The following is a 26044-nucleotide window of genomic DNA, read 5'->3' as shown; positions in this document are numbered from 1 at the left end:
CTTCAGGAAGGCTGGTGGGGACCTTGAGATATGAATTGCACAGTAGAGGGTAGGGGGGACAACAGTAGAGTATCCCTGATAGAGCCAGAAACACTATCAGGGACACAAATGTCCATCTTGCTGACCCACCCTTGCCCAAGTCCCACCCCTGGTGGTGGCCAACTACCTTTGACAAATAGTCTCCTTTTATTGGGGGAAGGAAGGGCCTTGGGACAGGAGATGAGGAATAAAAGGCCACACAGTGAAGAGGCAGCACAGACTTGCTTCTGGCCCATTAGGATCACCAGTAAGCTCCCAGACACCATGGTGCATTTTACTACCGAGGAGAAGGCTGCTGTTGCTAGTCTGTGGGCCAAAGTGAATGTGGAGGTGGTTGGCGGTGAGAGCCTGGCAAGGTAAGCACTGGACACAGGTAGGACAGGGTGTAGAAAGGCTGAAAGTGTTCCATAAAAGAGGGACTGCTTAGGTTTCTTACATACTCTGACTTCTCATCTGTTCTGAGGCTATGATCATCCCATAGGCTCCTGATCATCTACCCGTGGACCCAGAGGTTCTTTGACAGTTTTGGAAACTTCTACTCTGAGTCTGCAATAATGGGCAACCCCAAGGTCAAGGCCCACGGCAGGAAGGTGCTGAACTCCTTTGGAAATGCCATTAAGCTCATGGATGACCTCAAGGGCATCTTTGCAGATCTAAGTGAGCTGCACTGTGACAAGTTGCACGTGGATCCCGAGAATTTCAGGGTGAGTTCTGGGCATGCCTGTGCTTTGTTCTTTCATCCAGGTTTCTGTGCTGTGGTTATAATGAGAACACTGACTTAAGTCTTATGCTGTAGAGGTATTTTTTGGAGGTAATATTTCAGAGAAAGGCTTGATCTTGATAGGTTGTTCTAGAGGCCAAAGGTAAGACCAAGTGATTACTCTATGACTAGTGGAGCTCACTGATCATCTGATAATTCTGAAAAAATAAAAAATGTTGTGAAGAACACTAACCAAACTTGAGCTATGTGCTTTGGCTTGGAGAATACAAACTAAGCCATGCAGAAGAATATCTTGTCTTTGATAAATGAAATTTTCTATGAAATTGATGAATATATTTCTTTATGATTTTTGAGTTTTGAATGAGGACTAAACAGGGCAAAATAAGGGCAACTTTTCACCATTTGTGCCTCCTCCTCTCATCTCTAGCAATGATGAAATGTTTTTGTATACAAGGTGCTGGATTCTTTGTCAAATGGATGTCCAAACAATCTGAATGTATGTAATATCTGAAGAAACAATATACATATCTAGTCCCCTTTCAGCACTATAATTTTACTTTTAAGATAAAGGAGAGAAGCAATCAACAGCAATGCTCTGGGGTTAGAAATTGACAGAGAAAATGGGAGAAGGATTTAACACAGTGGGGATTCAGACTGGGAGTCACTGAAGCCAATGTCAGGTATATAATGATACACTTTTTTGTGGGAGCATGGCCATAAAAGCTGCTCAACCTCTTATGAAGAAGGAAACAGATGTTGTACCTATTTGCTGGAAGGGCCGCCTGAGACCTTCTATTGATTATGTACTGTCTTCTTTTTATTCCCAGCTCCTAGGAAACATGATATTGATTGTCTTGGCAACACACTTCAGCAAGGAATTTACCCCGCAGATGCAGGCTGCCTGGCAGAAGCTGACAAACGCTGTGGCTAATGCTCTGGCCCACAAATACCACTAGTTGCCTGGCCAACCATGTTGGTGCCTGTCTGAGGGCCCAGTCTCCCTTCAGTTCCTGTCTTGAAGACAGAGCGAGAGAGCTCTGACTCCAGACATAACTCCATATAATTCAAATGAAATAAGAGTCATGGTCTATATTGAGTGTCCTTGTATTTTTTCTTTGTTTTTATCTTTTATAAGTTGATTCAGCAAAAAAAATAAAGCATTCCTATTGGAACTGGTAATATTGGAGATTGAGAGTTTGGAGAGGTTATAGAAGGAACCCTAATAAAATTCTGAAAGAGTGACTTCAGTGGGTAGTTAATCTTAGGAGGGGAATGTAAACTCCTGAGATGGACAAAGTCTTTAGAAAAAGGAAACAAATGGAGTTACTCTAGAGAGATACAAAATGATTGTTAATAGTGAGTTGTTAGGACACAAAGTAGGGAAACTTTATGGTCTGTTATTTGTATAAATGCAGGATAGAACTCTTTTTTGTCTACCTTAATTTAATATAGAAGTCATTTATTTTATAGTTGTAAGTGCAGTGAAGATGATAATTTTTAGGCACCCAGTCAAGGACTGTGCTTTCAGTTGTTTCCTTGCATCTTCAATGGTACTAACGCTATATGACTTGGGAGCTCTGTGGCCTGGAACACATTACTAATTCTATTAAACCTTTGCTAGAGATAAAGGCCATTTATTAGGAAAAAATGATAAATTCACAATTCATCCTGTCAGGTCTAATGGACAGAAGGTAAATTGGCCTTTTATAAACAGTGTGGTAGTATAAAATTAGAAAATTTGCTTGAGAGACCAGAAAAATCAGGAAATAAAGCTATTGTTTCATGCAAAAAGAACCAGTGAAGTTTCTTGAACAGGAGAGTGACATATTGAATAGGATATTATAGGGAAATTGATCCATGTGTGTGTATAGACCTGGCAAGGCAGAATCTACCCTGAATCTGGGCTTAGGAATTGGCTATTATTATAATAAAGCTATAGATAAAGGACTCAACTTGACAGAAGCAAGAGAAATAAGACTAAAAAATCAAATATTGGACCATTGTGGCAATGATGCCTGAAGACTTGAAACACAGTGAAATGAGAGTGGAATAGTCATGGATGACAGCCATGTTCCCTATCTGGTGAATGAGCAGAGGAAATTTCTTGACAGAAGAAGGAAAAAAACCTAGACGTCTCTTGCTTGGAGCTGGTAATGGGCATAGCCACCCTTGTAAAAATCTTTTCAAATTTCTGTACTCAAGCCACTGGCATAAAGTGAAAAGCCAAAGCCTTGGAATTAACAGACAAGGTCAAAGTATTGCTCCATTGCCTTGAAACATTTAGTGAATATTTTTTTAGAATCAATTTCCTTGTTTGTGAAGTGGGATAATTATCTCTATCTCTGCCTCACAAATGATCCCTACCACCCTCACTTCTGAAGTTCCAAGGAGATGTTTGTAAAGTGTGTTGTCTGTCGTTTTGCCAAGGTAGTGGTAGTGGTTTATCTGATGTTCTATGATCTAGTTTTCTGTGCCCTGTTTCATTGTAGATTCTTGACTTGATTCCATTGTTTCTGAGCTTCATATCTAGCTATCTAACTGCTTAATATCCCATGTTGGATTGCTCAAAGGTGACTCAAATACAGTATGTCCAAAACTGAACTCCTGATCATTTCCTAATTTATTTCTGCTAACTGAGCCTTCTTTTTGTGTTCCCCATCTTAATGACTATGACATCATCAACTGCTGAAGTCTGAAAATAGAGATGGTGTTTCTTCTGTTGGAGTTCTCCAAGCAGGAATACTGGAATGAGTTGCCATTCCCTTCTCCAGATCTTCCTGGCCCAGGGATCGAACCTCTGTCTCTTATATTGTAAGAAGATTCTTTTGTATCTGAGCCACCAGGGAAGCCCCATAACACCTTAATGATTATGACATCATCAGTTGCTCCAGATTGGAAACAGAGATGACAATTATATTTTCCTTCCTACTACAGTATCATTCTATATGTCTCTCATTTATTCTATTCCTATATTCATTTATACACTGAAGGCACAATAATTTTTGAAAATACAAATCAATCATGTCACTTGAATGTCACATTGCTTGAATTTCTCAATAGTTCTACTTGACTTTCAGGTTAAAGGAAAAAAAATCTGTAACATAGTGTAAAGATCATTCATAGCATCTTCCTATCATAAATTTTTTCCCTGTCATCTGAATCACAGTCACACTGTATATCTTTCTATATACAAATCACATTATTTGAATTATTGTCCCTGGTAATTTTTAAACAGCATTATGTTATATAATGAATCTGTATTACAGCATGTGATGCAGATTCTTTTCATTGCTGTAAATATTTCATCATTTCACTGTACCATAATTTAGGAACATTAAAATTGCTACTGAATTGAGATTCTGATGCATATTGATGCTATAAGCATTCCTCTACATATCTTTGGATGCACACAAACATGCTTTTCAATTGCCAGGTCATAGGTGTTGCACATCCTCTGCTTCAGTAAGTGAAAGCGAAAGTGACTCAGTCGTGTCCGACTCTTTGCGACCCCATGAACTACACAGTCCATGGAATTCCCCAGGCCAGAATACTGGGTAGCCTTTCCCTTCTTCAGGGGATCTTACCAACCCAGGGATTGAACCCAGGTCTCCCACATTGTAGGCAGATTCTTTACCAGTTGAGCCTACATGGAAGCCCAAGAATACTGGAGTGGGTAGCCTATCCCTTCTCCAGAGGGTCTTCCTGACCCAGGAATTGAACAGGGGTCTCCTGCACCGCAGGTGGATTCTTTACCAGCTGAGCTAACAGGGAAGCCCCTCCGCTTCAGTAGACACCAACAAATATTTTCAAACATGATTATACTGTTTTACATTATTAGCAAAGTATGAACATTTTTCTTTATATACAGCATTGCAAAATGTTGGAATTGTCAACCTCTCGTCTTCTGTATATCTTTTCCCTTTTCCTTCCCTTTTGTTACATTATTTTCCCTTCTCCTAGGCCCTTCTTCCATCCATCCTTCCTCCCTTCCTCCCTTTCTTCTTCTTTTCTTCCTTTCTTCCTTCTTTACAGGTATGCTGGTAGGTGAATATTTGTATATCATTGTAGTATTATTTTGAATTGAGAAGAATGAAATTTGACTTGAATCTTCATTCCTGGGTCCATTTTCACTTTTCTCCTGAGGATGCAGATGTGCAATTTTCTGTACTTGGTGTTTTCCTAGAAATCCTGTCAGACTTTATCAAGCTGAATAAGATGAATCTTGTTTGCAAGTCCTCTGCATTTTCTCTACAATCATATCATAAATATCAGATATTTTTCTTTATTTCTCATTAAATTGTTTCCATTATCATCCATGTTCCATAAACCTAGTTCAGTAGCTTCTAGAAAGACAATATTTATGATTTTTCATTAACTTGATAGAGATTTAGTTCAACGAAGGGATGGGTGAAAATCGAATTTTGTGGCCCAAAGTATTTACACAAGGAGAAAGAAAGAAAGTTAAATCTATGACAAAATATTTATCCATTTCAACCTCTTACAAATATTTCCAGAAACAAAGTGAAGCTCCATACAAAGTCAACTTGATAAAATATTTCCTTTCTCGGTCTTAGTTTTCTTACTTATTAATTCAACTTTTTAAATTCATAGATAAACTGTAATTCATAGGCTTAAACTGTAAGATACATTACACAAGATCAGACTAAAATATTTATGCATAAATGAGACTGGGAATATATTTGTAGAGGCAATGGATGGATGAAGGAAATGAAGCTAAGAGATATGAAGAGGGAGAGTAGAGTTTCTGAGTCTAGACACACTGGATCAGCCAATCACAGATGAAGGGCACTGAGGAACAGGAGTGCATCTTACATTCCCCCAAACCAATGAACTTGTGTTATGCCCTGGGCTAGTCTACTCTCAGAGCAGAGAGGGCAGGGGGCTGGGTGGGGCTCACAAGCAAGACCAGGGCCCTTGCTGCTTACACTTGCTTCTGACACAACTTGCAACTGCACAAACACACATCATGGTGCATCTGACTCTTGAGGGGAAGGCTACTTGTCACTGCCCTGCAGAGCAAGATGAGGGTGGCTGAAGTTGGTGTTGAAAACCTAGGCAGGCAGGTATTCAGCTTACAAGGCAGGCTGAAGGAGAATGAATGTCAGCTGGGTGTGTGGGGACAGAGCCATTGCCTGAGATTCTGGCAGGCACTGACTCCCTCCTTCCTTATGCTGTTTTCACTGTCTAGGCTGCTGGTTGTCTACCCCTGGACTCAGAGGTTCTTTGAGTCCTTTGGAAACTTGCCCTCTGCTGATGCTATTATGGGCAACACTAAGGTGAAGGCTCATGACAAGAAGGTGCTAGACTCCTTTGCTGAAGGCCTGAAGCATGTCGACCACCTGAAGGGTATCTTTCCTTTGCTGAGTGAGTTTCACTATAAGAATCTGCATGTCAGTCCTGAGAACATCAGTTTGTCTACGGGACGCTTAATATTCTCTTTTTTTTTTTTTTTTTTTTTTTTTGTGGTTAAGTTCCTATCATGGGGAGAGAGTTAAGCAGCAGGATACAGTTCAGAATGGAAAAGAGGTATTCTGGTTACATCACTATGGATTCCTCAGGACCATTTAGTTTCCTTTACTTTCTTTGTTCCCAGCCATCATTTTCTCTTACCCAATCTTGTTTTTTTCTGTTTGTTATTTACAGTATCTTCTTTTTATTCAAACATTTTGAGTATTTAAAAACACTTTTATATTTTAAGTCACTTAAAATTTTATCTCATTCTTTCCCCTTACCTCTTCCTTTCAAAGCAAGGAAGACAAAATAATGCATTGCTTCTAGAAATGGTTCAAAAGAACCAAAAATGATAACAGGCTATGGACTAAGGCAGAAAGGCAGAAACATTTCTAAGAACAAGTTCAGGCTGATATGGGTGGGTTCATATCAGTAGTAACATCTACACTTCAGCCATCTTTTTACTTATATTCTAGGGGCACAGCTTGGGATGAGACTGAAATACACTTTAGTCCAAATTGGGTGCCTCTGCTAACCATATCCTTGTTTTTTTATCCCTTCCACACAGCTCCTTGGCAAAATACTGGTAATTACACTGGCTCAAAACTTTGGCAAGGAATTCACCCCTGAGTTCCTGGCTGCCATTCAGAAGGTGGTGGCTGGTGTGCCTAATGCCCTCACCTACAAATACCATTGGGATCCTGGCCATTTCTTTAAAAAAAGAGAAAATTTATTTTTAATTGATTGATGATTGGTTTACAATACTGGTTTCATCACTATCATACATTAACAGGAATTAATCATAGGTGTACATATGTCCCCTCCCATTTGAATCTCCCTCCCATCTCCCACCGATTCACACTCCTCTAGGTTATTACAGAGCCCTATTTGAATTCCTTGAGTGGATGAACATTGTGATAGCTTACAGTGAACAGTGTCAGATTTGTGGCCTCCAGAGGAGACGATTTTGATCTGGGGCCAGAGAAGAGGCTTGATCACTCAGAGCTTTTGCATGGCAGAAGTTTTATTACAGTGAAAAAGGGACAGAGAAAGCTTCTGAGATAGACATCAGAAGAGGAACTGGAGAGTGCCCTACTTGCTAGTGTTATCAAGACCTTATATACTTTTTCCTTTGGTTACTAACAATAGAAAGGTCTTATTGAACCCTCTCTCACAACATACATTTTAAGAGAACAGGATTAGTCAGAAGAATCTTAAGAAGGAGAACCAGGTCCTCAAGTAAGATGCATTGTTGTTATATAATCATTAGTACAAAGTTAAGGAAAAACATACCTTTGAGCAAGATGAATTGTTTTGTTGTTTAATCATTGAAGTGAAGTGAGGTCGCTCAGTCATGTCCGACTCTTTGCGACCCCATGGACTGTAGCTTACAAGGCTCCTCTGTCCATGGAATTTACCAGGAAAGAGTACTGGAGTGGGTTGCCATTTCCTTCTCCAGGGGATCTTCCCCACCCGGGGATCTAACCTGGGTCTCCCACTTTGCAGGCAGACACTTTACCATCTGAGCTACCAGGGAAGCCATGGTAGAAGGTCAGCCTTATTCCTTGGACTGAATTTTTCAGCAATTAGATTATATTTTGAGCCAAACAGAAAAGGAATTTCTTAACACTTTGATGAGGTAAAAATAAGGATTGACATGTTTATGAACAGCATTACTATGGCAAGACAGCATAGATAACCCTGTACTGGTCTGCAGGTCCTGAACACTGCACTGTCTGGTTCCCAAATTCCATCTGTAAAAAGCAGCTCCACTCATTTCTCCAAGCAAATCTTAGGAGCAAACGAGTCCACGTAAGGCTTTTGTCTCTGGTGTAACTAAAGTGGAGGAAAATGGACTATTGAAAGGGATCATCTACTTTTTCAGACAAGACAAACGATGGGAGGTAGGAAAGCTTTATGTTTTAAAACGACTTGAGTCTTGTGGGTTTCTGTTGGCCTCTCATGCTCTTCCGATTTGGAGAGTAAGATCTAATCACTCAAGTTACATAAGAGTTTTGGTAAAGATCAATCAGTCTTTCTCTAAGAGACTTGGCCACTGATACTACATCCACCGCAAAGGAGAATACCTAAACCATGAATGTATCCTGCCCTGGCACCATCATTAAGAATAGGCTTGGAAACAGGACTTGATGCCACTTCCTTCTTTGTCCTTCATCTAGTAAATAGGCCTCTTTGTGTCTGTGTTAGTCGCTCAGTCAGTGTCCCATTCTTGGCAACCCCATGGAGTCCCTCTGGTTTCTTCGTCCATGGGATTCTCCAGGCAAGAATACTGGAGTGGGTTGCCATTCCCTCCTCCGGGGGATATTCCCAACTCAGGCATTGAAGCCAGGTTTCCTGCATTGCTGATAGATTCTTTACTGTCTGAGCCAGCAAGGAAGCCCTTTACCTTTACTTTAACCACCTAGGTTATGCATGGGTTTAAAGAGCTCTGGGCTTAAAGAAAGTTAGTCTTAAAGATTGTTGTCACAACTCAGAGTTTAAGAAAAAATGTCTTATGTGACTAAGACAAAGCAATGTAGAACAAAACATTTGTCCTTTTCTCCTCCTTGAGAGCTCCAGACCCCTTGAGCACCCTGGATTCCTTATCAGTCTATCTAAGAACTGACTCTCCAATTGGACGACTTGATTTCCCTAGATTCTTCTATTTTTTACAGTTTAATTTTTTAAGTCATTTTTCAGTTGTGATATTGCTTCTGTTGTTTTTTATGTTCCTGTTTTCAGGCCACAAGGCATGTCAGATCTTAGTCCCCTGAACAGAAATAGAACCCTCACCCCCTGCATTACACTAAGCCTTAAACACTAGACTGAGAGGAAGGTCCCAGTATTTCCCCAGATTTTATCTTCTGAACTTTGGGAAATAAAATCCACCCTCAATGGTATGGCTTCTGCCTAATAAAGAAATTTCAGCTCAATTTCCTGATTCAGTTTACTCATTTTTCCCCCCTCTAAGGATATGGGAAAGTCCCTAAGGGTCTATTGATAGGGAGGCTTTGTGTCTAATATGAGAGAACAAGGGGAATGAGAAAAGGAAGGTACCTCACATAGTCAATAATGGATGAAGCTTCTGCCTCAAAGCACAAGAACTATTAAGAAGGTTTAAAATATACACAGGATACTGGCATTGCAGGGAATCATGGAAAACTTCAAACCTAGACAGAAACTTCAGGCTAATTCTGATCCATATCCACTAATTACTCAAGAAATAGTGTGCTCAGAGACATAATGATTACTCAAGAAACCATTATTAACGTTTCCCTTTTTCATACTTCCCTTGCCAGCACATTGTAGCAACGATGCTACATTAAATCAGATATTCCCAATCTAATGCATAATCTCCCTCTCCCACTTGCCCCAAATAGCCTCCAAAATTAACCCCAACCTCCCATTTCAGGTAAAGCTCAGTGCTCGCATAACACTTGCTTGAATCTTTTGACCCTGGCATCAGTGAAATTTCCAGTATTGATTAAGGAAATTCTTCCAAACCCTCCCACTCCAAACTTTGCACATTTCTTCCTGTCTAGCATACTTACCCTGTGTGCTATATAAGGGTTTCTGCCTTTTATACTATCCTACATGATTATCATGTCTTATACAGCAAATCCACCATAGACAGTAAGTGTACGTTTATTAAATGAAATAATCAATGAATGAACAATTATTTCTTGTGTCAAAACTCCTGGGAGTAGAGGACAATCTTAAAAATAGGCTATTGTACAGTGTTTCTTTGGTTTAGTGCTACAATATACAATGAGGAAGCACACAGGAAAGTAAATCACTGATTAGATATTTGCTTTCTGATTATAGGTAGTACAATATCTTTAGAAAATTTTTAACTTTTTATTTTATGCTGGCTGCTGCTGCTGCTGCTGCTAAGTCGCTTCAGTCGTGTCCGACTCTGTGCAACCCCATAGATGGCAGCCCACCAGGCTCCCCTTTCCCTGGGATTCTCCAGGCAAGAACACTGGAGTGGGTTGCCATTTCCTTCTCCAATTCATGAAAGTGAAAAGTGAAAGTCAAGTCTCTCAGTCATGTCCGACTCTTAGCCACCCCATGGACTGCAGCCTACCAGGCTCCTCAATCCATGAGATTTTCCAGGCAAGAGTACTGGAGTGGGGTACCATTGCCTTCTCCATTCCAATTAAAACTGTTGTGATAGTTTCAAGTGCACAGCAAAGTGACCTAAACCATTTATATACATGTTTCCATTCTCCCCCAAACTCCCTCCCATCCAAGCTGGCACATATCATTGATCGACTTCCCTGTGCTATACAGTAAGACCTTGTTAGTTATCCATTTTAAAGATAGCAGTGTGTATATGTCCATCCCAAACTCCCTAACTATCCAATGTGAAATTAATTTTGTCATATGTAAAGTTGGAAGGACTTCTAGAACCTTCTAACTTGCATAAACTGAAGTGAAGTTGCTCAGTCGTGTCCAACTTTTTGCGACCCCATGGACGGAGTAGCCTGCACCAGGCTACTCCATCCGTGGGATTTTTCAGGCAAGAATACTGGAGTGGGTTGCCATTTGCATGCATTTCTTTAAATCTATATCATGCTCCTGTTGATTAAATTTAGGTTTGACTACCTGAAACAGAACAAGTTGCTTCCCAGGTTATAGACAATGCATTACAGTTCACTTTTTCACAACTATATTTTGAATTATCTGAAGGCAGATGAGCTTTTAAATATTTATTTTTTTCTCATGTCATTATACATAACAGGCACTGAGAATCCTTTACACCCCAACACTATGTTTAAAAATCACAGGGTCACATCACAGAATCAGAAACATTTCAGGAAATTTTTGGGAAGTTTCCTTTCACATTCTTGAGCACAGAAACGTCATCATAAAATTAGACATTAGGAGACAAAGAGATTTTCAAAAGGTTTGAAAGAGTGTAAGGGGAGACTGTGAGTTTCACAATCTCAAATGAGAAAACAAAGTACACTTCTTCCTTCTAAATGTTCATAAAAGTTTTAAAAATATCTGAAGAACTTACTGTATTCTCTTTTGTTCATTCACCTTTGGAACTGCCAATCAGTCTAGGCAAGAAGTTGGGATTGAAAATCCCAATACTGGAGAATTCAAGAGAACATCACTGGGGTGGGACTTGGATGAAGTTCAAACAGTTGCTGTATTGCTGGTGTGGTGTCTGCACGTTGGGAGTGGGGAAGTCAAGGGATGGAAAGAGACTTGGCAGCTTGTTATATGTTTTCATTCCTTGTTAAACTGGAGCTTCTGTAAAAGTCTAAGAGTAAAATTAATTCCTTAATATTTGATTTTATTTGATAATTTACCCAATTGTTACTTCTAGTTCCTCCCTATCATGCTGCTTTCTAGATCATGTTCAGTATGTGTTAATGCAGATGGAGTATGTGTGGAAGAAAGAAAGATGGAAAGAGACCAGAGGCAAGGAGAGAAGAACAGAGGCAGAGAGGGAGACACAGAGAGTCAGAGACAGAGAAAGGGAGGAAAGAAGAGGAGAGGGGAGAAAGGAGAGGAGAGAGAGAGAGAAGTAAGTAATGTTGTGCATTGATTTCCATAATCATTTTAAAATCAGCCAGTTGAATGTCATGGGAATTTAGGATGCTATTCTAGATTTTCTATCTCTTAAGCCTCAGAGAAGTGCCCTGAAAGTTGGCTTTGAGAATTAATGCCTTATGTATTTGTCAAGGGTGACCAGTCTGAAGCCACAGTTCTGCCTTTCCAGACATACAGCTTCAAATTTTACTTGAAAAAGACTGCCCCTTTGTTCTTGAGAAATCAAGACCATAGCCCACTTTTGAGGTAAATAAAAGCTAATTCTGAATGAATTAAAATCTGAGCCCAGTGGGGGAAATATTAATATGGAATTGATAAACAGACACTAACTGGTCTGTAATAATTAGGATATATTTTTTCAAAATTATGGCTATGTTGATTTTACTGTTTTTAGAAAGAAATTTGACCTTTTAAACATGAATTAGACTATAACATTCCTAAACTATTCTGTTTATGACATCTGTTTCTATGAGTTCTGCTCTTCATGAAGCATTTACTTATTTTGTTGTTGTTTTATTTTATTTTAGTTTATTTTTGAAACAGTGCTAAAACTGAGGTAACTAAGATATTGTACATCTGGGGAAGAAGAGTAAATAAAAACTGCTTTATCTTGTAATAAATGCAAATGGAAAATAACCAAAGAAAATAGCTATTTTACCCAGAAAAATATAGATTAAATTGCTGAAATATTCTACTTGGATAATTAAAAATTGAACAGCAGAGCATGTACAAAAGAATTCTAGCTGAATGAAATTTTTGAACCAAATGATGAAACCACACATCTCTGAATGAAATGTCCTGATTCTCCTGAAGAAAGTCGATATTCATCCTCTTAATTATACTCAGAATAGGCCAGGCCTGGTATAGAACATTAGGAATTAGGTCACCTTGCCAGACTGCAATAAAGGAAAAGAAAAAAAAAAGTCTCTCTCTCTCTCTGCGGACTTGTGTGAGTTTGTGCATGTGTGTGTATGCTCAACAGGGCTTTAATCAAAGTAGAGCAGACATGCGGTGGATCCCTTCACAGAGTCCAAGAAAGCTCACGATGGTGAAGATGGTAGTGGGCCTAAGAAGCATTCCAGAACTTTTTAGTGGCGACCTGGATTTGCACTTTAGGGTCTGAACATAACCCCATTTATACAACTATTCACTCTTCCTTATTTTTGCCTGAACTTTTGATGTTTGATAACAACTTTCAGACTTGTTCCTGCAGAGTTAGAAGGAAAAACCCATTTCACTCTTTAATCGTACCAAGTAGCAAGCGTGAAAGAGAGCAACAACTCTTGCTCTGAGACTTGCATGATGGTGGCTGCAGCAGTAATCAGTACAAAAGAGGGACTCATAGACCATTCATGGCGAAGGAAGATATAAAAAGAAGACCCAGTAGAAGAATTTGTATATATATGTATACACACCACACACATATGTATACTGGAATATTACATATGACTCAGGTATAAAAAAGAATGAAATTTTGCCAGTTGCAACAACTTGGATGAACCTGAAGGATATTATGCTTGGTGAAATGTCACACAAAGGAAGACAAAATCTTGTATGTTGCAACTTTTACGTGGAACACAAAAAGCAAAATAAACAAATTTATATAACAAAGCAGAAACAAACTCACAGGTATAGAGAACAAACTAGTATTAACCCCTGGGGAGAGGGGATGGTCAGGATAAGGGTAGGGGATTCAGAAATACAAACTATTGTGTATAAAGTAGATTAGCAACAAGGATATATTGTACAGAACAGAAAAACATAGTCAATAATTTATTGCAACTTTAAATGGTGCATAGTCCCTTAAAAACACTGAATCACTATGCTGTGCACTTGAAACTAATATAATATTCTAGATTAAATATTTAAAAATAATTAATTTAAAGCAAATGAATTAGGGAAATCATCTCTGAACGCAGAAAAGGATAGGGGAAGTCTTTAAGTACATGCAAATTTCTGTCAGTCAAGACAGCAAAATTGTAGCCCTGACAATTTGACTCCTTTACAAGAAAATATAGGAATAGACTATACTATTATTTAGTAAATTCTGTGAGTTTTCCATAACACAAACATCCTGAAGAGGCATGTCCAAAGTTTCCCAGAAGAAGTCCTTTCACTCACATATGCCTGACCTCTGATATCAGGGGTGTGAATTAGGGTGTTTAAAAGAGTACAAATATAAAACAATGACAAAGCTAATGGAGATTTCAATTTAATCCATTGAAACGCAAAACCTAAAGGTCCAACCAAAAGTAGCTTTTTGTTTTAACATTTAAAACATTTGAAAGATTTCTTTTCCCAGAAGTCAACATATGGAAATTTTTTTCTAAGTATAGACCAATAGTTAGAGCCTCTTTGTTTGAGGGTTGCAGAAAAGAGTGTATATAAATTGAAAATGTTTAAATTCTATATTTTTACCCCTATAATCTTTTGTGGGCATATAATTGTGCCCTAACTTCCAGAAAGCTAGGCAAGAGCCAAGACTTTTCTACATGTCTGAAAATATCAGAATGAATTTGTTCACAAGTACTTGAATGGGAATGGGCCACGTCAAAGGGGTGAGGAATCTTCATTTACCTAGCAATGATGGAAAAAAAAATATTTTGGAGGATGGAGTAACGAAAGCTGGACATTTATGAATTTCTTTGTAACAACTAGAAATGCAGAAGTCCTTTCCTTCTAGTTCACCTAAAAATATATTAGTTGGAGTTACAGAGACATAGAGCTGAAAGAATGAGAGATTTTTTAAACATGTTTTGCCAGTGATGGCAAAGGTGAGAGAGAGGTGATTCTAGACATCAAGTTGTCTGAATCAGGAGAAGGTTCTAAGGAGAGAGATCATGGAAAGTAAATATTATGCTCTTATCCTTACTGAAAGGAAGTAGAAATTGAAGAAGAAGGGAAGATGCAGAAAGTACAGATGGTAGAAAGTAGGGGAACCTCAGGGAACTCTGAAGTTCTGCTGAGCTCAGAAATGTTTGCTGATTTTGCTTTTTTCATTGAATCTTCTAGTAGTAAGAAACAGACCTCTATACCTCAGAAGTTTTTTTTCTTGCCTAAGAAGGTAAGAGGATTTATTATATGGGTGGGAAGAGGGGCAAAGAGAGAAAAAATATTTGAAAAGCTGTAGATAATGAAGAATAAATTTTAGAGAAAGAAGGTATAAATAAAGTATATAGAGGAAAACAGAATTATGGATGAATAAAATAGAAGTAATTCTTATGAACACAGTATTCTTAAAGGCTTAGAGAAAGAAAACAATAATCCGATTCAAGCTGGAGTGTCTTTCCACAATTTTATCCCTCCTTTTAAATCATGGAGAAGCTTCTCTGTTCTTCCAGACACTTTCCCAGGTCAGTCCATGAAGAAACAAGTTAGTATGCCTCTACTAGTCTTTGAACACATTACCTCTCTCAGGGTTATTGAAACCTTGGGGTTATGATTGATTTTTCACTTATTTGTATTCTTACTACATGGAGAGGTCTCTATGTTTTCACATATGGATTAATGGAGTACGTATTTCACAGGACCTCTCGATCCATACTTATTCTATTTTACTATCATTATTTAATTGGCCATAAATTAAATTAAGAAAAAATTAAATGAGTAGATAAGCAAATGAATATTTGTTTTCATAACAGAACGATTTAATCCCAAACAAGCAAACAAAAGAGATGCGCATTTAGAACAGGGGCAGAGGTTGTATCCAGGCTGTACTTGTAATTCTTTTGCATATTCTGAAGGCACAGGAGATGATCCATCCACATAGTCTTAAGTTGAATCATAGTGGACAATTCCTTTCCATTTTCTGGAGCCCGGATTCTTCATTTGTGTAATAAGAAAATTGAGGAGGTGGTTTCCAAGAGGTTACCTCATTGTGATTCTAAAATCTCTACAAGCAAACTTGCTAAGGAAGATGACTTTAATAGCAATTTGTATTGCTGGAATGACTGAGATCTAGAGATGCCCAGAAAGAGGGCTGATGGTCTAAAGTCAGTGCCAGGAAGACCAAGGAGAGGTATGACTATCATCGTTCAAGCCTCACCCTGTGGAACCACAACTTGGCATGAGCCAATCTGCTCACAGAAGCAGGGAGGGCAGGAGGCAGGGCTGGGCAATAAAAGGAGAGCCGGGCCAGCTGCTGCTTACACTTGCTTCTGACACAACCGTGTTCACTAGCAACTACACAAACAGACACCATCTGACTGTCTGAGGAGAAGGCTAGCCGTCACCGCCTTCTGGGCAAGGTTGCATGTGGCTGAAGTTGGTGGTGAGGCCTGGGCAGGTAGGTACTCCCGCTGACAAGGCAGGTTTAAGGAGAGTGAAAGGCACCTGGGCGTGGTGGGACAGAGCCGTCCGAGATTCTAAAGCTGCTGACTTCCTCTTACCTTGTGCTGTTTTCTCCCCTAGGCTGCTGGTTGTCTACCCCCGGACTCAGAGGTTCTTTGAATCCTTTGGGGACTTGTCCACTGCTGATGTGTATGAACAACCTAAGGTGAAGGCCATGGCAAGAAGGTGCTGGATTCCTTTAGTAACGGCATGAAGCATCTCGACGACCTCAAGGGCACCTTTGCTGCGCTGAGTGAGCTTGCACTGTGATAAGCTGCAATGTGGAATCCTGAGAACTTCAAGGTGAGTTTATGGAATTCCTCAGTGTTCTCCTTCTTTATGGTCAAGCTCATGTATGGGGAGAAAGCTGAATGGCAGGACACAGTTTAGAATGGAGAAGAGGTATTCTTGTTAGAATGCTAAGGACTCCTCAGAACCATTTAGACTCTTTTAACCTCTTTGTTCACAACCAGCATTTCCTCTGATTCATTCTTGTTCTCTGTTGTCTGCAATGTCCCTTTTTAATTATATTTTATTTTGAGGGTTTAATTTGAAAAAAATATTTTTTATCAACTTTAAAAATTGTATCTAATATTTTCCCCTTATCTGTTTCTTTCAAGGAAAAAATGTTCTATTGCTTTTTGAAATGATTCAAAATAATAAAAATGATAACAAGTTCTGGATTAAGTTAGAAAGAGAGAAACATTTCTAAATAATATTCAGGAAGATATAGGTAGATTCACATTAGTAGTAACAACTTCACTTCAGTCATCTTTGTGCTTATATCCTACAGTCACAGCTTGGGATAAGACTGAAATACCCTGAATCTAACCTTGGATTTTCCTCATAGCTCAGTTGGTAAAGAGTCTGCCTGCAATGCAAGAGATCCCAGTTCTATTCTTGGGTCGGGAAGGACATCTGGAGAAGGGATAGGCACCCACTCCAGTATTCTTGGGTTTCCCCTGTGGCTCAGCTGGTAAAGAATCTGCCTGCAATGTGGGAGACCTGGGTTCTATCCCTGGGTTGGGAAGATCCCCTGGAGAAGGGAAAGACTACCCACTCCAGTATTCTGGCCTGGAGAAATCCATGGACTGTATAGTCCATGGGGTTGCAAAGAATCAGACACGACTGAGAGACTCTCCCTTCACTCACCTGCACTAACCCTGCCCTTGCTTAATGTCTTTTCACGCAGCTCCTGGGCAACGTGCTAGTGGTGGTGCTGGCTCACCATTTTGGCAAGGAATTCACCCCGGTGCTGCAGGCTACTTTTCAGAAGGTGGTGACTGGTGTGGCCAATGCCCTGGCCCACAGGATCATTAAGCTCCCTTTCCTGCTTTCCAGGAAGGTTTTTTTCATCCTCAGAGCCCAAAATTGAATATGGAAAAATTATGAAGTGTTTTGAGCATCTGGCCTCTGCCTAATAAAGACATTTGTTTTCATTGCACTGGTGTATGTAAATTATTTCACTGTCTCTTACTCAGATGGGCACCTGGGAGGGCAAAACACTGAAGACATAAGAAATGAAGGGGCTAGTCAAGGCACTGAGAAAATATATCAGTATCTTGGACCCCATGACAGCAGTGGTTGTAAATAGCTGATGTTATGGAAACAGGCTCTGCGCCTTAGCCTTACTCTCCCTTAAGAATTCAAGTTGCAGCTTGATTTGGAGTTAGATCATTGCTAAGTTTAATTTAAATAAATTATGTTATTTAGCCTTTCTTGTAAATGTCCTTCTCTCTCTTTTAATTATCCCGAACATCACTTAGATTCATTAAGTTCTTCTGCCTAATGACACCACTGTTTTAAGATTTTCTTATGCATTTTACTGTCCCCATTGCTCTTTCTCCCCTGACCTCTTTTATCCTAGGTTTCTCTACCATCTTAAAGAACTACAAGAAGGACACGAACCTTCTGTGCTGGATTCTGAAAATGACATATGAATTATGAGTAATCCTGTTCCTTCTTGCATCCTAATTCTGAATCTCAGTTCAGTTCACTTCAGTCTCCTCAGTTGTATACCATTCTTTGCAATCCCATGGACTGCAGCATACCAGACTTCCCTGTCCATCACCAACTCCTGAGTTGCTTAAGTTCATGTCCATCGAGTTGGTGATACCATCAACCATTTCATCCTCTGTCGTCCCCTTCTTTTCTGCCTTCAATCTTTCCCAGCATCAGGGTCTTTTCCCTGAGTCGGTTCTTCACATCAAATGGTCAAAGTATTGAAGTTTCAGCTGCAGCATCGGTCCTTCCAATAAATATTCAGGACTGAAACTTCAGGTTGACTGGTTTGATATCCTTGCACCCCAAGGAACTCTCAAGAGTCTTCTCCAACATCACAGTTCAATGCCATCAATTCTTTGGTAGTCAGCTTTCTTTATGATCCAACTCTCACATCCATACATGGCTACTGGAAAAACCCATAGCTTTGACTAGATGGAACTTTGTTGGCCAAGCAATGTGATGGGATTGGATGCCATAGTCTTCGTTTTTGACTGTTGAGTTTTAAGACAGCTTTTCAATTCTCTTCTTTCACTTTCATGAGAGGCTGTTTAGTTCCTCTTTGGTTTTTGCCATAAGGGAGGTGTCATCTGCATATATGAAGTTATGATATTTCTCCTGGCAACCTTGATTCCAGCTTGTGCTTCATCCAGCCCTGCATTTCTCATGATGTACCCTGCATAGAAGTTAAATAATTGAGGTGACAATACACAGCTTTGACCTATTCCTTTACCAGTTCTGAATTTAGTTGGGGAGCTGCTGAAGTAACACATCTAACAAGTGACTGTAAATGAGTGTATTCAAGGTTTTTATGAGATCAGATGATGAAGCCCTTGGTATGAAATGGGTGGTAAAGATAAGTAGTATAGACAAATTGTCCAAAAGACAAGAAGACAAAAGTCAGAAAAGCAAAGGAGGATAGCGTAGGCCAAATCACTGATGATAATGTGTTTGTGTATTCTGAGAATTTCAGGTAAACAGGAAAGACGAAGCAAAACTGCCTGGGATAGAATAGAATAGATAATATATTTTGGTGTACACCTGTGGATGCATTCTTAAAGTTAAAAATTCACCAACAAGAACATACCATCTAGACATTACTCACAACATATTTGCACTGCTAATCGACAAGTAAAGTAAGGTGGTTTAACAGTTTAGAACATCATTTTGAATCAGAGAGCCAGGACTGAAAAAAAAATAAAATTACTACTGTGACCTTGTGAAAAATCAGCTACCCTTGTTAAATTGGTATATAATGTCATCTTTAAACGTTGCAGGGAAATGAAAAAAAAAGCCTCAACACAACTCCTACTTTGACTTTTAACAAAAGTTAATGTCTGGTGAGAATTCACAAAGAGTAAGTTGACTCATTTAACATCTCTTCCTAAATGCAAAAGATCTCAGGCTGAAATGGCAATATTGAAGAGTAGGGAATTTTGGAGCCTTCTTTTTAATGGATCTTGACAACAAAGCAACCATGCTAGCTGCATCCATGTTTAAAAGAAAGTTGAATTGGTATGTACGTCTGGAATCAACAAGTTAAATAAAAGTCTCTCATTTTTAAGTCAAAGGCTTTAGGGGGGTCAAATCAGAGATGAAATTGTACTCTTCATGTAGTGTGTGGACTTCTCATTGCAGTGTCTTGTCTTGGTGAGCACACACTCTTGGGTGCACGGGCTTCAGCAGTAACAGTGTGTGGGCTTCAGTAGTCTGGTGCAGGCTCAGTAGCCACGGAGCTCAGGTTTAGATTGCTTTGCAGCATGTGGAATATTCCCAGACCAGGAATTAAAGCATGTCCCTTCATTTGGCAGACAAATTGTTATCTACTGTACACCAGGCAAGTCCTAGGTCTCACGTTTTTAAAGATTCCACATAGTGTACATCCTGTTTGCAGGGTTCTGTGGTTATGGACTGAGATATGAGGATGAAGAGGGGGGCATGAAACAGGAAAAGGGAAACCTTGTTCACCATTGTAGGGCACTACCTAACATCTGCTGACAAAGGGCCCGTGACATGCTGGGCAGATCTGACTGGGGATGACACCAGGCAAACGCTCGATTTAAGGAACCATCTCAGGCCCATCTTGGCGCTACTGCTCTCAGGGAAAATGTCTTACCTTCTAGGCCCTCTGATCAGTACCCAAGAAGTGCTGTCACTGTTCATGTCACTTTGGCTAAAGTTGAATGTGTGAACATGCTCCAGAGATATTTTCTGAGTTTCCTACCTACCCATCTACCATCTTCATTTTATTTTGTTTATTTAATTTTGGCTGCCCTAGTCCTTCATTGATGCATGTAGGCTTTCTCTAGTAGTGGCAAGGAAGGGCTACTTACCAGTCATGGTGCTAGGCTTCTTACTGTGATTTCTCTTGCTGTGGACCATGGACTCTAGTGTACATAGACTTCAGCAGCTGTGGTGCTTAGGCTCAGCAAGTTGTGGCCCACAGGCTTAATTGCTCAGTGGCATGGAACTTTCTGGACTTATCAGGGATTAAACCTGTATCCCCTACATTGGCAGGTGCTTTTTTAACCACAGGACCACCAGGGAAGTACCACTATCCTCATTTAAAAGCAAGAATTCTGAATCAGTTAGAGTGATGAACAAAGGAATTGACGAGACTCAACATAAAGACTCTTCTTGGCTGGCTTTTACATCTTTCCACACAGATACTCACATTCAGAAATTAGCATGTACAAGAGCATGTGCATGCATGCACACTCATACACACACCCACAGCTCACAAATTCCACATCCTGTTAGAAAATCCACTTGTGTTAAACATTTATTACTGGTTGACCCCTTGCTACCACCTCCCTGGTGTAAGGCAATGTAATCTCCACCTGCATGCTTACTGCAGACTCCTAACTGATCTTTCTACCACTGCTCCTGACAGTGTCTTCCCAATATGGCAGTCAAAGCACACTGGTAGAAATGCAAATTGTGTATGGTAATCTCTTTGTCCAAAGTTCTCTGGTATTTTCCTGTATCACTCATAATAAAGCCAATTTCATAGAATAACACTTGCTAATATTTATATTGGCACCTACAGACTTCCTCTGTGGCTCAGTGGTAAAGGATGCACATGCAATGTGGAAGTTACAGGAGACTCAGGATTGATCCTGGGTTGGGAAGATCCCCTGGAGGAAGGCATGGTGACTCATTCCAGTATTCTTGCCTGGAAAACCCTATGGACAGAGGATCCTGGCAGGCTACAGTCCATATGGTCATAGAGTAGGATGAGACTGAAGTGACTTGGCATGCATGCAAGCTTGTTGGCACCTATAAATTTAAAAGGGCTTCTCTGATGGCACTGGTGGTAAAGAACACACCTGCCAATGCAGGAGACATAGGTTTGGTCCTTGGGTTGGGAAGATCCCCTGGAGGAAGGCATGGCTACCTAGTCCAGTATTCTTATCTGAGAATCTCATGGACAGAGGAGCTGGTGGCTACAGTCCAGGTTGCAAAGAGTCAGACATGACTGAAGCATCTTAGCATGCATGAACACATACATAAACACCCCCCACTACATGCATACAAAAACATCAGTAGAGTAATGCCAAAAGAGGTAATGCCAATCAACACTACTTAAGTTCAGTTGTCACTCAGTCATGTCCGACTCTTTGCGACCCCATGAATCGCAGCACACCAGGCCTCCCTGTCCATCACCAACTCTTGGAGTTCACTCAAACTCATGTCCATCGAGTCAGTGATGCCATCCAGCCTCATCCTCCCTCTGTCGTCCCCTTCTCCTCCTGCCCCCCAATCCCTCCCAGCATCAGGGTCTTTTCCAATGAGCCAACTCTTCACAAGTGGTGGCCAAAATACTGGAGTTTCAGCTTTAGCATCAGTCCTTCCAATGAACACCTAGAAGTGATCTCCTTTAGGATGCACTGGTTGGACTTCCTTGCAGTCCAAGGACTCTCAAGAGTCTTCTCCAACACCACAGTTCAAAAGCTTCAATTCCTTCGGTGCTCAGCTGTCTTCACAGTCCAACTCTCACATCCATACATGACCACTGGAAAAAACCATAGCCTTGACAAGATAGACCTTTATTGGCAAAGTAGTCTCTGCTTTATAATATGCTGTCTAGGTTGGTCATAACTTTCCTTCCAAGGAGTAAGCTCAATGCTATTTAGACCTCAGCAAACAGGGCCTTGATGAAATTAGTTAGTTTCAGAATGTAGCCCATTTATTTGTAGGTTTAGGTTGACTCTTGAAGACTTATTTTGGCCAAAATAAAAGGCACACAAGCCTAAAAATAGAAATCAATGTAATTATTTATTAATTACATTGGGGTTTATAACTTGAATTTTCATGTCTTTGTGAGTAATACATGCTTTCCTTATATCAATCAAGTAAAAGTAGAGGAAGCAACTTACAGGGCAGGTAGCTGGATTCAGTCTGCCAAGAAAGCATCTTAACAGTAAGTTCAGACATGGCTTATTCATCTTCTTCATGTGAAAGATAGATATGGCCTGAACATAAATATTATGTGAGGTTCAACGTCTCTAGATTCCTAGTCAACAGAGGCAACCTTCTTTTTCCTAAACTTCCCCTTGTTGTTCAATTCTCTAATGATTAACACACTTTTTACACTTTGGAACATTCCAAAGATTATAGTTAAGAGTTTCTGGCCTGGGAAGCATTCTTTTCTTTCAGGTGATTTTGTGTCTGTTTTTTTTTTTTTTTTTTTTTTTTTTTGTATTTAAATTAGATTTCATAAATTTTTAAACTAAGTTTATTTTAATTGCAATTAAAATTAGAGTGAAATTTGTTCCTCTGGCTTTCAAGGTCTTGGATGTTATCTAGCCACTGTAGCCTTCATATTTTGACAGTATTCACATATTTATAAACATACACACACACACATATATTTTACACAGCACATATTGACAAGGCATGTTTGAACAGTTAACCATGCAAGACCCCAAGCACAAACCCATAAGCTCTTTCACCTTATCTACTTCAATGGAGACTAAGGACAGAGTCTTTGAAAGCAGTAGGAGAAGCACCCTGGCTTTCATTGTCTTTAGCTAGTCCTCTCCTTTGCCACAGCTCTGTGTCCTCCTGAACCCTTATCTAGGTTCACACTTCCTGATCCACTGAGCTATCTCCAGTCAAGTACGCAGAAGAAGAAAACTACTGGAATGGTCTACCTCTGTTAATTAAAAACACACCAAAATAAAATAAATGCCCCACCCCCTTATGAGCCCCAGAAAGCATGTGAACACTTAGAAGAAATAGCAGATGGAGGAGAGAATAAGACAGAAGAGAACAAGAAGGAGAAGGGGAGGGTTAGGAGGAGGAAAAAGAGAAGGAGAAGAATAAAGGAAAGGGAAAGAAAAAAAAAAAAAACTAAATGAAACAGGTACAGGAAATAATTGGTGGCACTGAGGCCTGAATGGGCTAGAGGAGAAGCAGGGCTACAGTAGCTTGTTGGTCTAGGAAACTAAGAAACTGTGCCTTTCCCTCAGAGATACCTCAGACTCAGTAGATAGGGTCTGTGAAAATTTGGTTTCAGAAAGAGTCTTTCTGGGGCGAGGAATTAGCAAAGTTTGAAAGGGGGTTGGGCCTTCCCATGGGGTGCCTAGTGGTAAGAACCCTCCTGCCAATGCAGGAGACTTAAAGAGGTATAGGTTTGATCCCTGGGTCAGAAGATCCCCTGGAGGAGGGCATGGCACTCACTCCAGTATTCTTGCTTGGAGAATCCCATGGACAGAGGAGCCTGGCAGGCTACAGTCCATAGGGTCCCACAGAGCTAGACATGACTAAAGTTGGCATAGCATGGCACGGCATGGAAAGGGGCTTGGGAGAGGAGCAATTGCTAACCACCCTCACTAGACCATATAATACAAAGGATCCTAGTTTCTCATAAATTCTCATAGTAGATGATCTTATTAATGGGTAAGATCTAAATATAAGCATCACTGCTTCCATTTAAGCCCTGCTTAGTTACTAAACTTCAAATCTATCCTGTTTCAGATATGTGTAGATTTTTTTTCAAGTGCCAAGCTATGTCTTAGTTCATAGACTACATTAAGTATAGTATTTAAACTGGACATAAAACCCCTGGGATTTCTCAAAAATTTAATCATAAAAATAAATGAAAGCAACAGGCTTCCCTCATAGCTCAGTTGGTAAAGACTGCCTGCAGTGCAGGAGACCTGGGTTTAATCCCTGGGTTGGGAAGATTCCCTGGAGAAGGGAAAGGCTACCCACTGCAGTATTCTGCCTGGAGAAATCCATGATGCAGAGTCCATGGGGATGCAAAGAGTCGGGCACAACTGAGAGACTTTCACTTTCTTTTACTTTTGCCTAAGGTAAAAAAAAAAAAAAAAAATCAATGAAGCCAAGAAAGTAAAGTTATAAAATGGGAAAATGAAAAATTTATGACTTTTCTAAGGTGCCACATTCCAGCTTTAACCTTCAAAGTTCATTATGAAGACAAATGTGCAATGACTGGCTGGTTTTGATTTTCCATTCCCTCTTCCTAGTAAAGATTCCTCTTGCTTAATTAACATTCTCAGGCTATGCCTAAGTCACAGTGGTCCCAGAGCTCCTTCAAACCAACAATGTCTATACTCTCAGCAACGAAATAAGAAATCCCTCTAGGAATGGACCCAGCTGGGTCAGAGTCACCTTCAATCTTTGTGAGAGCTGATGCAGAGGCCCCTGTGTTTACAAAGCAGGATTGTTGCCCGGCTAGTAGTTGTGCCTGTTCTCTAGTTCATTGGAATTATTAATATAGCAAAAGATATTCATTGGCTTCCTGCCTGGCAGCCATTACAATTTCAGCTACTAGTGTACCCAGGGGCTTCTTCCCTGGTAGCTCAAACAGTAAAGAATCCACCTATATGCAGGAGACCTGGGTTCAGTCCCTGGTTTGGGGAGATCCACTGGAGAAGGAAATGGCAATTCACACCAGTATTCTTGCCTGGAGAATCCCCATGGACAGAGGACCCTGGCAGGCTGCAGTCCATGGATTGCAAACAGTCGAACAGGACTGAGAGATTAAGCACAGTGGTGTCCAGTTTTTCTAGGCTAATGTAACACTTAATAGGAATTTTAATCTTATCTATTTCTATGATTAAAAAGATAAATTCAGATTATAATGAAAGCAGACTAAATTATAGCCTCTCTAATCAAAATACTTAGCAGCCTTTTTTATATCTTCAGTGGTTTATAAACTCTGTTCATAATTTTCCAATTTTAAAATTGAAAATAAAAAACCATATTTGTGATGAAGGGTAACTTCGGAAGTACTTTTTTCTCAGCCAATAGTATGAAAAAATGTAGTGGAATCAAAGATCTGTTTTATCTCTTAACAATTTATAATTTATATAATTCTCCATGTTAATAGCACCTAAGGATAATACATTATTTGACTTAAAGGAATAGTATCTATGTCATATTTAGCTAGCAAGTTTTAATAAAATATTTTACTTTTCCTTGCTAAAAGAGGCATCTTATATTTCATAGAATCCTGGAGAGTTTACCAAAGTACAAATGCTACAAAATACAAAAGAGGAAAGAACAATCTTTGTCAAATTTAAATTTGGTTTTTAAAGTTTAAAGGTATTATTTAAATACCCTTAGATATAATATTTTTATTTTATCAATTTTAACTTATAGGCAGTTCAGTTCAGTCAGTAGCTCAGTCATGTCTGACTTTTTGCAATCCCATAACCACAGCACACCAGGCCTCCCTGTCCATAACCAACTTCCAGAGTCCACCCAAACCCATGTCCATTGTGTCTGTGATGCCATCCAACCATCTCTTCCTCTGTCTTGTCCTTCTTCTCCTGCTCTCAATCTTTCCCACCATGAGGGTCTTTTCAAATGAGTCAGCTCTTCGCATCAGGTGGCCAAAGTATTGGAGTTTCAGCTTTAACATCAGTTCCTCCAATGAACACCCAG

General features: G+C 39.8%; 1 protein-coding gene and 2 pseudogenes across 1 annotated transcript; all 3 read left to right on the top strand.

Moving 5' to 3' along the window:
* The first annotated feature begins 230 nt into the window (after positions 1-230).
* LOC112577768 (hemoglobin subunit epsilon-4) lies at positions 231-1928 on the top strand. The gene is made up of 3 exons (XM_025266509.2): positions 231-395; positions 521-743; positions 1588-1928. The coding sequence occupies exons 1-3, from the start codon at positions 304-306 to the stop codon at positions 1714-1716; spliced, it is 444 nt and encodes a 147-aa protein (XP_025122294.2). The 5' UTR covers positions 231-303; the 3' UTR covers positions 1717-1928.
* A 3819-nt stretch (positions 1929-5747) lies between these two features.
* On the top strand, positions 5748-9006 carry LOC123464974 (annotated as a pseudogene).
* A 3836-nt stretch (positions 9007-12842) lies between these two features.
* LOC123464973 lies at positions 12843-17501 on the top strand (annotated as a pseudogene).
* The last annotated feature ends 8543 nt before the right edge of the window (positions 17502-26044 follow it).

The sequence above is a fragment of the Bubalus bubalis genome, chromosome 16 (assembly GCF_019923935.1).
Source record: "Bubalus bubalis isolate 160015118507 breed Murrah chromosome 16, NDDB_SH_1, whole genome shotgun sequence".
In the NCBI taxonomy this organism is placed as follows: Eukaryota; Metazoa; Chordata; class Mammalia; order Artiodactyla; family Bovidae; genus Bubalus; species Bubalus bubalis.
The sequence above is the reverse complement of the archived record's forward strand: the minus strand, read 5'-3'. Positions and strand labels throughout refer to the sequence as shown.

Excerpts from the sequence above, each read along its gene's own strand:
- LOC112577768 (XM_025266509.2), top strand. The coding sequence starts at position 304 with ATGGTGCATTTTACTACCGAGGAGAAGGCTGCTGTTGCTAGTCTGTGG. Across the intron at positions 396-520 it reads GGCGGTGAGAGCCTGGCAAG|GCTCCTGATCATCTACCCGT; the intron begins GTAAGCACTGGA and ends ATCATCCCATAG. Across the intron at positions 744-1,587 it reads TGGATCCCGAGAATTTCAGG|CTCCTAGGAAACATGATATT; the intron begins GTGAGTTCTGGG and ends TTTTATTCCCAG.